The 12,144-nt window shown below is 44.4% G+C and overlaps 1 protein-coding gene across 2 annotated transcripts in view; it reads left to right on the top strand.

Moving 5' to 3' along the window:
- Window positions 1–11,375, top strand: part of BMF (Bcl2 modifying factor) — a 29,990-nt gene extending 18,615 nt beyond the window's left edge. For both annotated transcript variants that reach the window (XM_074235090.1, XM_074235089.1), the window contains exon 5: window positions 7,032–11,375. In XM_074235090.1, the coding sequence (XP_074091191.1) occupies window positions 7,032–7,133 (102 nt within the window). In that variant the 3' untranslated portion in view covers window positions 7,134–11,375. The remainder of the gene's footprint in view (window positions 1–7,031) is intronic.
- The last annotated feature ends 769 nt before the right edge of the window (window positions 11,376–12,144 follow it).

Here is a 12,144-nt window from a genome sequence, read left to right as displayed (position 1 = left end):
ACCACAAATATTGTTATCTATCAAGGAAGCAGCATAGCTGAATAGAGAGAGTCTTGGATTTGGAGGCAGAGGACTTGAGTTCAAGTTCTGGCTCTGTCACTTATTAGCTGTGTGATACAGACAAGTTATTTCTATTTTTCTGAGGCTCTATTTCTTCATGTGTTAAAAAAAAAAAGGATATTGGCCTTGATGGCCTATGAGATCCTTTCAAGTTCTAAATATATGATCTTATGACCCTAAGATGCAGTAAATTTGGTGCCCAAATTAGACCCTGGTATTTTCTCTCACTTGAAGGTCTACCTTTGGATTAAACTCCCAGTGGGATCATGCATGGTAGAAGTCTTTGTAGAACTCTTATCAACTTTGTAGTCTGGATTCCATCAGGATGGGAACTCCCTTCACAATTTCTCATCTGATTTATGCATTTCCTTTCTATATTTTCTCATAAATCCTTCCATAAAAGGTTTATCTAATATGAAGTCATTCACACCATTATGCTCTTTCTTACTAATGTGCCATAGACTGTGTTAATTACTAGAGATACAAAGACTAAAATGAGACTGTACTTGCCTTCAAAGAGCTTATACTCTTGTTGACCTTTTAATATCATGGAGAAAGTCAGTAAAATGAACATAGTAGGTGCTTTATCTTCTGCTTCTCCATTCCATCTGACACGCTTACCTCCTTTTTTTTGGTTATCTTTGTCTTTGATTATGTATCTGATACACAGGATCATAGATTTAGTGCTGCAAGAAGGGAACTTCAAGGTCATCTAGTCCAACCATTTCATTTTGCGAATGAGAAAACTGAGGCCCAGATTGTTCTTGGTGACATCTAATTTATAGTCCACCATGTGTCTTTCCTTTTCCTTTGGGTTATGTGCAGCTTTACTCCCCAAATCATGGTGTTCCATGATGAACCCTTGCCACATACAATATCCTTGGAAGGCAATTGGTGTTAAAAAAGATGAGTTCTTTCGTTAGCAGGCAAAATCATTGTAAACTTAGCACCTTTTATTTCTTTCTAAAGCTCTTTTAAGTTTTGCATAGCATTTTATAAATGTCTCATTTGTCCTTACAACAACCATGAGAGGTAGATGTTATTATTATTATCCCACTTAATTCCAGTGCTTTCCCTCTTTTAATTATTTGTTTGCTTGTTAAATTGTACATTAGATTGTAAGCTCCTCGAGAGATTGCTTTTGCCTCTTTTTGTCTCCTCAGCACTAACTGCAGTGCCTGGTGATAATAGGTGCTTAATGAGTGTTTATTGATTGATTAGCTCCATACCAGGAAACAGAAATTGAAGTAGGTTAAATCACCTGTTCACGGTCACAGAACTAGTAAGGGATTTGAACTCTGGTCTTCCAGATTTCAGACCTGGGATTCTATTTCCTTATTGCACCACTTGGGGCAACTGATCAGACTGATCTTCTCTGACCAGTTCTGTGCCCAACTCATTGTTGTATGCTGCATCTATCCAAGAAGTACATCAGTAAATACAGCAGGCTGCCCAAGTACTAGGTTGGGAGGCAAATAACCAAGAGTCCCAACTCTTGCCATTTCCTACTGATAACAGCCAAGTCTCTTCACCTCTTTGGGCCCTTGTTTTCTTTTCTGTAAAACAAGAAGATTGTTTAGACTTGCTGACTTCTCAAAATCTTTCCATCCCTAAGTCTGACTGTAGACCCTCCACTGGCATTTATGAAGCTCAGGAAGCAATTTAGGACTTTGTCCTGTTGATCCTTCATTTCCTGAATCAGCTTAGCAGTAGCAATTTCAGTTCCTCAGCTGATTCTGTGTCACCATTTACAACTTTGGCGTCATTCTTCAAAAAATGAACTTAGAAGTACTTTGGTTCCCAAGAATTCTTGGTGCTTTATAAACTAGAATGCAGCTTTTCTACTTGGATTACTCAGAAGGATCCTTTCTAAACCTCATTCACTTCTAAGTTCCTTCCCCCAGCCCCCTCTCTATTAACCTGAATCTACTTTGTATACATTCATTTAATAGGATGGGAAACTAGGTAGCACAGTGGATAGAGAACCAGACCTGGAGTTAGAAAGACTATCTTCCTGAGTTCAAATCCACTCAGACATTTACTATCTTGATAACCCTGGACAAGTCACTTAACCCTGCCTGCCTCAGTTTCCTTATTTGTAAAAAGAGAAGAAAATGGTAAACCTTCTAGTATCTTTGTCAAGAAAACCCCAAAATGAAATCACAAAAAGTTGACTGAGCAACGATTTAAGAGGAAGCTGGGAGCAATTCCTCAGGGGACTGATTAAGGGGGGGGGGGCTTAGAGAATACTGGCACTTCTGTCTACCAATGAATATTATCTCCAGCATTCTGATACTCAGGCAGGCTCCTCCAATAAAATATAGGCTTTTTGAGAGCTGACACCGTTTTATTTTTTTGCTTTTCACCTCTAGTATCAAGCAGAGTCTCTGAAACATCAATCAATGCATTTGATAGACAGATTGATAGGCTCCTTATCGAGAATGTGAGAAATACTGAGGCACATAAAGACTTTCTTGTTGTATTTGTAAAAAGCATGAATGGGATAAGATTGCATAGGCAAAGTTAGGATCCAAAGAAATCTTGATGGACTTGGAAAAGTAGCTGAAAAGAATTAGATGAAATCTAATGGAGATACATATTAAATCCTACATTTGGATTAAAAAAAAAGTCATCTTGGAAAGTATAAGATGAGACATTCTATGGCCAGACAATCATTGACTGTAAAGCAGGGGCGTATTCAGCAGGGGCTCTTCGTTCTTCACCATTTTTGTGTGTGTGTGGGGAAAAAAAATGGACCTATGGACCTCCCTCCTTTTCAGGAGAATGCTGTTAAATGAATAAAATAAAGTACATGGGATTACAAAATGCGTGGGAACTGCAAATACAGTTACCAAACTATTAAAGCAAAGTTAATCGACCCAGAGTTAAGCACCTCTGAACTTGGGATTTTGGTGGACCACAAGCTCAATTTCAGTAGTTTCTGCAAAACGGGAGTCAGAAAAGCTAATGTGATTTTAGACTGAATTAAAAATAGCATAATGTCCAGATCATAGGAAATTTCATTGTACACTGTCCTGTTCAGACCACTCCATTCTGGGGGCCACCTTTGTGAAAGAACGACATCAAGTTAGAGGGTGATTCCTGCTTGTGCACTCCACTCTGGCTTCTGGCCAGGCACCTCAGCCCCCACCTTGGGGCCTTGTGCTCTTGACTGATGAGGGTTTAATCTAGGCCTCTCCCCACCAGATCCCCTGCTGTGTGCTTCCATGATACCATCTTCCTTCTGGGTTTCCACCCTTCCTGCCTTCCACTGCTTGCTATTGGGTCAGTTTAATCAAATTAATACTGCCATTCCTGGAAAGAACCTTTTAGTCAACTGTCAAGGAGTTCATTCATTATCTTTCCAACTTTCTAGAACAAAATGCTCTTTCCCATCTTGACCTCTCCCTTGTTTTGTCGTCTTCCCCGTAGAATTTTTTTTTTTTTTTTTTGATTTTTGCTAGGCAATGGGGTTAAGTGGCTTGCCCAAGGCCACACAGCTAGGTAATTACTAAGTGTCTGAGGCTGGATTTGAATTCAGGTACTCCTGACTCCAGGGCTGGTGCTCTGCCCACTGCGCCACCTAGCCTCCCTTCCCCATAGAATTTGAAGTTAGGAACAGAGTTGCTTTTTATATTTCTATTCCCAGGTCTTAGCACAGTGTTTAGTACATAATAAGGACTCAGTGATACTCATTTATCAACCTAGGTTTCAACTGTACCTTTGGCACTTACTACCAGTGACGATCTTGTCACCCTAGATCTCAGCTAGCTCATTGTAAGATAAAGAGGGTTGGACTAAATGACTTCTCAGGTTCCTTTCAGCTCTAAATCTTAAGATCCTATGAATTGAAGAGGATCAGTGATGTCAAGAGGATGATGTCTTCACTTACAAATGAACTGGATTAAAGTGAGGCAGAACTGTGCAAAGTCGCCAGCTTCACTCTCTCCTTCAGAGTCATCAGAGTGCAGCAGTTAGACACAGGTCTAGACGACTGGATGGTCAAAATGCAGTGCGACACCTGGGCCTTTTTGTGTCTTTCTCAGATCTTAGTTTGTCTGAGGCAACGCAACGCCCATTCAGTAATTAAAGATTAAGTAAACGTTTAAGCAAAAGTTGGCTTAGTTTGCTCTCACAAAAGAATCAATCTTAAGAGGGAAAGACCCTCTGTTTCTGGCCAGAACAGAAACAATTGTTTTTTACACTTACTCTAAGCCATCAAAATCCAAAGATCAAGTAAGGCTTAAGATGGGGTCTATTATTGGCCAATCAGTGAGAGCCAGTGTAACTTGGAACCCATGATGAAGGGGAGCATGAAGGCCAGACCTTCATGGTTGAAGATACTAGGATATGTTTAGCTTGGAAAGAGAAGACTCAGTAGGGAGGTATGGCTGTCATTTGGAAGAGCTTTGGACTGCTTGTTGGGCAAGGAGCAATGAGTGGATGTTTGCAAGGAGACAGATTGAAGTTACCTTGTTGTTGTTTGCCCTGTATTCTCAAAGATGACTATGGCATCAGGTTTGCAATACTGTAATATGCAAGTGAGGGAGAGCTATGCAAAAGTGTATAGGGAACCTTGGTAGCACATTCCCTTCATAAAGGTCTTTGACCACTTGTTGAGAGATATTGTAGTAGGAATTCTTGATATATGTTAAATTAGATGGTGGTCCAACCTTTTGGCCATAGTCCTGGAGATGATTCAGTGGCACATCCTTGAATGATATTCCAGATGTTTGGTCAACAGTTCTAATACTGTAAGGGTCTTCAGAGACTATCTTGTCCAAATCTCTTGTTTTATGGACCCAGGGAGGCAATTTGCCCAAGATCCCATGGGAATAAGCTTCACAGGGAGATTTGAACCCAGGTCCTCTGACTCCAAAGGCAGACTTATCCCACTATACCCTGCTGCCTCTGCTGTGCTTTTGAGTTGGTTTACTGCCATGTTCTTTACTCCTCCTGAGAAGAGGGAGCAGGTGGTCTACTCTGATAATAGGGTAGTGTGGGGAAACAGGAGGATTCAGTTTTATCATTTCCTTAGAGGTGGAGGTTGTGTGTGGGAGGGGAATGGGGGAAGCCTTCACCAGGGGAGAGGCAGGAATTCCGGCAATGCAACTTGACCCACTTGAAGAGCAGCCTTTCCTCTCATCTCCCTCCTTGCAGCACCCCCCAGATTTGGCACCTGTCTCCCCCCTAGCCACTGGGGGGAAGGGGGCCAGGAGTGGTCTGCTCTGCTACTGCCTGCCTGAATAGTCAGGTTTGCATCTGAGTCCTTTTTCACGCTGCTTTACTCTAACCAGATTTTTAAGCCCAACACGTGTTTCCTCATTTATACTGTCTTTGTTTACCAAACAAGAGGAAGTCATCATTCTCCCCCTGGCACATATTTGCAGGTCTCCTTCAGTGGCACATCCCTGTTTTCCCTTGGGCTCCTAAGCATGATTGCTAAGTCCCCCCCTTCCTTGTTGATTATCCCTCTAGGGAGGTGGAGGAATGCTACTGTCTCCTGGACTCTTAAGATTTCTCCTCAAGGGTATCTCTTTGCTCACCTTAGTGTAAGTACTCAGACCTGGGGCCTGAGAAGGTATCTCTTATCTCCAGGACCAAGATCAAAGGTGAGGGAGAACCTGAGGAAGTTCACTCCTGCTAAGGGAAACTGTGGGAGAGGTTGGTTCCCAGATGGTTTTGCTATTGGAATTGGCTGGAGAGTCAGGAAACTTGGGGTCAGTTTTCAGTTCTGCTGGAACTGACTCACTATGGGATTTTTGGGCCATCTGACTCATAGCCTGGTGCTCTGGTTGAAGCCTTCTTTAAAGAGGAGGTTCAAGTCCCCTGGGGAGACATTTTATGAAATTTCTCTTCAAATGTCTGATTTTGCTGACTGGGCACCTGGAAAAACTCCAGCACATAGGGTTCCTCATTGTAGGTTCCACTGGGGGCTTTCCATTGCCTTCTCCCTCGGGACCCCCCCCCCCCCCCAGCCTGACTGGCCAGATAAGGAGAGAAGTCTATCTCTCTTGAACAAAGACCTGATGGATGATCAGAGGTGGAGGAGTGTCTGCCCTCTCCAGTCCCTGCTGAGCCCCAGGAAACGTTACCTGCTTGGCTAGGGCGCCAGTAGGCGTCCCGGGGACCACTGACCCCTGAACTTTGCCTCCGGTGTTCCTGCCTAACAGTAGGACCTGGGATAACCTCCGGGAGTGTAGTGTACATGCTTTGTTTTTGTTTTGTTTTCAAGTATGCTCTTGCTTAAGGTTTAATTGGCTCCAGTCAGTAGGAAAGGGCTCCAAAAGGGATTATTTATGGCTTACTGTCAAAAATAGCTATAAAAAGGGCAGGACTGAGCTGGAGATGCTGGGAAGGGAAAGCAGGGGGAGCGGGAGGGTGCACCAGTGTGTGTGTGTGTGTGTGTGTGTGTGTGTGTGTGTTTGCACTGGATGAAATCAGATTTTTGCTGCCTCAGCAGTGTGGTTTAAATTGAAGATTAACCCTTTGACCTTCACAGTGTCAAATCACTTGCAGATGGAGACTCCCTCCCCTCTCCCTCCCCTCTCCCTTGTTCTCTGTGTTACTTTGGGGGGAAAGGGGCACTTTTTTTCCCTTTCTTTCTGAAAAAAGTTTGTTGTTAGTGCAGCTGGGGTTTGAGAGGCTCAGGATCCAATCTGATTAAAAGCAGCTCTTGGCTAAACTCTGTAAAATCCTGCAAGCGGGAGGGGGAAAGGAGTTTAATCCTTTTGTGCACAATGCCTAAAGAGTCTGGTCTTTTCTTTTTAATAGTAGAACGACAATTGTTTTTGGAGAACTTAACTTTCTCTTCTCCATTGCCCCTTTCTCTCCCCTCCTTTTCTTTTTTCCAGCTTGCTATGCTGATAGGATTAAAGTGCCTGCCCCAAGAAATGTGGAACTGAACTTTTATTAGATAGGATAAGGGATCTGTGTGGGACTTAGGTGGATTCTTTTTTTCTGTCTTCCAGCACCAACAGAACCGAAACCATGTGTGGTGGCAAATCCTCCTCTTCCTTCACAATTTGGCCTTGAACAGAGAGGAGAACAGGAACGGGGCAGGCCCTAGGTGAGACATCAAAGCCCCTCTGTTTGTGCACCACAGGGAGAATCCTACCCCTAACTCCACCTCTGGAGCAGGACATCTGGGAGAACTCCAGGAAAACTGGCACTGTGTCTTGTGAAGTTTTTATTATTATTATTATTATTATTGTTGTTATTATTTTGAATTTTTTTTTGTTTGTTTCTGGGGTTTTGTTTGTTTTACTATCTTCCTGTACATAAGACCAACTCAACAAGGGACATTTGCTCTGCTCCCAGCCATCTCCCAGGCTGAGGAGCCTCGGTCAAACACTGTTGAAGGAAAGACCGGTATGTCTGTGTTGATGACCCTTTCTGGCTCCTGGCAAATGGACCTTTGAGGCCACAGGTGTTGAAAATGACCATCAACTAGTCCTAAGGACAGTGCTAACTAAGGAAACGGGAGTTGGGTTTGGCTTCTCCCAGTTCACAAGAACCAGCTCTTCTCCGTGGCTGATGTTTGGCAAAGATTCTAATGCCCAGGCTTGGAGACTGGGTTTGTGTGAGGAAAAACAAACCAGATGTGCTGACATCAGTGCTGTGTTGGTCACTTTGCCCAGCTTCTCCCTTGATCCCTTTTCCAGCAGCTCCTTCCTGCAGATTGTGGCTGTGAACTCGTTTCTCCTCAGAGTGAAGAAAAGATAGGTTTGCTGAGCCTAATACAGAGCAGTCCTGGCTGGTTGCACTGTTCTGACCACTATTTTTTGAATATAATGGAAATTTACTCAATATGGGCTTCCATCTTTGATATACAGCCATCAGGGATTAAGGGTTAGCCAGTTCAGCAGTCATTTAATTGATTACAAATCCAGGTTCGACCCTGACAAGTGACAGCCCCAGAGGATGTAATCCCATGGATAGTTGCCTCAGGATCTTTAGCATCACTCCCAGGTACTGTGCTTGGGTGGGTATGGCCACTCTGCCATTCCCAGGGTTCGTATGGAGTCTACACCACATGAGACCTGTCAGAGAGTTAACCAAACTTCTAAGCAGGTTCTGGATATGACTTGGCAATGACCCAGTATTGATAAGAACGTTTTCTTCTAGGGACTAGAAGTGATCAGTCGGCTTGTTACACCGGCTTTCTTGGTGGGGAAGAGAGAGGAAGAGGGCTCTCAGCTTCTTTTTGGAAAGCCATTCTATTGATAAAGAACCCTGGTTTGAAATTCTTAGTTATGCACGACACTAGACAAGTGGCCGTTTTCCCATTTATTGGTGGGGAAAGAAGTATCAGGCCCTGAGGAAGAAGAAATTCCTGATTACTGTAGAATTCTCCACCATTGTCCTTTGCACTTAATGCTAGTGGAAGAAGCATGACCTAAGTGGTGGGAGTGGTTATTGGCTTTTGTTTGATGGAATATTTGCATTTTTGGTGGAACAAAAGATAGGTTCAAGGTTGGGTTTCAGGTGTCTCCTTGCTTTTCCATCTTCTTGGATGTCATAACTCTTCTGCACTTGTCTGTCTGTTTTTTTCCCCACCACCACCAAAGACAACCATCAGAGTGGCTTCCTGGCATCTCTTGAGATAGATCTAGATTGAAGAGGGAACAGGAAACATTAGTCAACTAACTAGAATTTAAAATAAGCTTTAGGGGAGAAAAAAACTCCAAGAAGGGATACAATTTGATGCTAAATGAGCATGATTCATGAAAGAAGATGATCTCCCTGGTCAGAGAAGGCTCCCTTTAGAAATGGAAGTTGGGTTGCTATCTGTCACTTCTTTCAACACCAGATCCCCCTCTGGACAAGTGGGGTGGAGGGAGTCATCTCTGGAGCAGGCTGCTAACTTGGTGCTTTTGTTGAGCCTAAATCCATGTGGCACCACTGTTTTAGCTTCCTTCTCTGCTTGGATTCAATGATGTTTCATGCCAAGACCTCCCCACTATAGCCTGGAATCTCATCTCAGGGTACATACTGTATTTTTTCTGCTAAGAAAGTTAATTTGTGATGAACAAAGAGAGGTCTCCTAGGAACCTGAGGCATGTCTTCTCAGACATGGACTTTGGGAAGGGTTGCCCAACTCTTGACCAAAACTACTTTACCCCTAAATGTTCCCACTGGAATTTTGGCAAAGGCTAGGGTTGTCCTTATGCCTCATATCCTCTGGGCCCTTAAAATTGGGCTTTGAAGGCCAAGTCTTTACTCTTCCATCTTGTAGAAACTTCCCCCCCCCTCTTCTTTTCCCTCCTCAGCTTCATATATGTGAGATCAGAGCTTAGTTTTTTGTGGTTTTTCTTTCCAGCTGAACCATAGACTCCTTGTGACTGGGGCAGGAGCTGCTCATAGCACAGCAGGCAATCCCACCACCCTCCCCAACTCTTCACCTACTGACTCACTGAATTCACCTACTTATCACACCTTCTCTATAGCCCCCTCCAAAAAAAAATTGCTAACTGATGTGAGGTCAGAAACTGAGTGTGTCCTCAGACAAGGCTGCATAAAAATTTAAAACTAAATGGAAGAGCCTAGGAAGGGGAGGGAAAGGACTGCTTTGGTCTTGTTTAGGATTCTATCCCTTGCTCTCCCCACCTCCTACTGTGAAAAGGCTGGCCTCTGAGACACTCCCTCCCCGTAGTAGCCTGGCTGCTTCTTGGGAAGGGGAGGAGGAGCAAGCAGAGTAGTGACCTCTAGCCAGCTGAAGACTGGAGAGAGGAAGGGAGGGAAAGCAGCTTCAGAAGTGACCTATAACCAGATGACAACTGGAGTAGGGTTTTGAGAGCAGGGCAAAACCATATTATTCATCCTAGAAGTTTTCTTTGGGTTAAAGGCAAGCCCCCTTGGCAGTCCCCTGGCTCAGAAGCTTGCTGTCCCTGACTTAGGGGTCTGTAGCTGCTGGAATGGATCAGCCAAAGACCGGAGTAGGATGGTTGTCTACCAGCCTGGGGCCATACCCTGGGACTCCTTTTCTCTGTGGAGTTCGTTGGATTTGAAAAGAGAAGGGGGAGGAGGTGTCTGAGCCTCCGCCTCCTCCCTGCTGGATTTGAGAAGCAGAAATGTGTCTGTGGGAGCCTCCCACTCTTGGGTCTCTGCAGCCTCCTACTCTTGCTCAATCCAAAGTGGAAAAAAATCACCTCCCAGTGACCTACAAACCAGTCCCCTAGGGCCCCGTGTTTGTGTTCAGAGCAGACAACTGTGGCTTCTAAGCACTGGGAGAACACAGAACAACCCAATAGGCCTGTTGCAGACACCAGAACTCTTCTCCCAGCCCTATCACATTGAATGCACTGGAATATGTGTGTGCTTTTTGTATGAGTGTAAGTGTGTAAGCAAACATGTGAGACTGGGACACAGACTGACTTGGTCCTCCTGCCAGCTGTCGGGGAAGGGTTTGACCCTTCACTGGGGCTAGTTTCTGGGAAGTGAGAACTGGGGAAGCCATTTCTGTGCCATTAGTTTCATGAGATTGACTGCCTCGAAGGGGAAGTTGTTGTGGTCGTCATTGTTGTTTTTAACGGGGAACAGTAAGAGAAGAAACGGGAATGGGATGGCTTAGGATCCATGTGGGTGTCTCATGTTTGCTGTAAATCATATGCTGGAGAGCCTTATCCTGGAACTTCCCTGAGTCAGAGGGCTTGTACTGGGCAGGACTGGGTAGATCCCAGTCCTGGGGAGTGTAGTTGGTGATTAGTATAACTCCCCCCAGCCCCCACCCTCTAGTTCTCTGATGGACTCCAGGCAGTTTGCTCACTTGTTGGGACTCTAGGGATTTCCAGGTCCCAGGTTGGCAGAGGGCATGGAGGATCTGATGGGGACTCCCAACTCATAACTTCCCAGGCCTTCCCTCATGGATGTGACTAGTTCTTCCTGACTTGCTTCTAATACCATGGTTTTGCTGCTTCATGGGCTGGTGCTGGTGCTGGGCTGAGAAGGTTTTTCTAACTGGTGCTTGCTCCTTGGTGCTCAGTGCCCTCTGGAGACAGGGGGCCGTGGGGCAGGCACTCCACACATTTTTCTCTCCACAGCTGGCAGACCTCATCTGCTTGAATTGAAAGGGCCCTGCTCCCAGAAGTTGGCCAGCTGGTTAACCTCCCCCTTCTCCCCCTTCCCCTTCCCCCTTGATCCACACCAACTGGGCTATTCCCAAGAGGCATAGACCCCATTTCTCTGCTGTGGAAGGAGACCCAGTGAGAATGTAGCATTTTGTTCCCCTGCTGACGTATTTCCAGGACTGCCCTTTGCCTCCTGGGACCTGGCAGGGAAAGAGGGGGAGGGAAGGGGAATTGGGGGAGGGGGAAGAGGGAGGAGAATTGGGGAAGGGGGGCCTGTTTTGTATCTGTACAGTATACTGACTTTATGTTCTTTACATGCATATATATGTGTATATATATGGAGTCTTTTTTTTCAACAACTGGTACAATTTTTAATAAAATCATTTAAAGCAAAGATGTTCTCTCTTCTCTATTCTGTTGTAGAGGGTTTTTTTTTTAAAGCAACGACTATGATATAATAGAATCTGGAACCTGGGTAACAAGGTCCAATGAGAACATTTCTGATTATTTCTCAGAGCTGTGAAAAACAAAACACATCACAACAACAAAAAGTACAGCACTTAGGGTAAGGGGCATGGAGGTCTGGATTCTAGGCCAGACTTTGGTGCTAAGTCACTCTGTGATCTTGGAGGAAATACTTCAGTTCTGGATCTTTTTTTTTCTCATCCTCAGAGTGGTTGAAAGTACAATAGTTCTAAGCCAGAGAATGGATTCAAATGCTGCCTCTTATATGACTACCAGTGTGACATTGGGGAAGTCACTTAACCTTCGTGGTCTCAGTTTTCTCACCTGTAAAATGAAGCTATTGAATGAGATGATTTCTGTGACCTCTTCTAGCTCTAGATCTGTGATGCAATGATTAGATGAAGCTGGAAAATTCCTCTTAGCAATATTTTATGAGTCCTAGATATTCCTTACTAAAATTAGAATCAGGCTTTGTGACTCCTGAAGTGATTTCTCACCGGGGCATCAAGGGAGGGAGAGCAGAGTCCAAAGAGTGACCTCGCTCAACACT

The sequence above is a fragment of the Macrotis lagotis genome, chromosome 4 (assembly GCF_037893015.1).
Source record: "Macrotis lagotis isolate mMagLag1 chromosome 4, bilby.v1.9.chrom.fasta, whole genome shotgun sequence".
NCBI classification, from domain to species: Eukaryota; Metazoa; Chordata; class Mammalia; order Peramelemorphia; family Peramelidae; genus Macrotis; species Macrotis lagotis.
The sequence above is the reverse complement of the archived record's forward strand: the minus strand, read 5'-3'. Positions and strand labels throughout refer to the sequence as shown.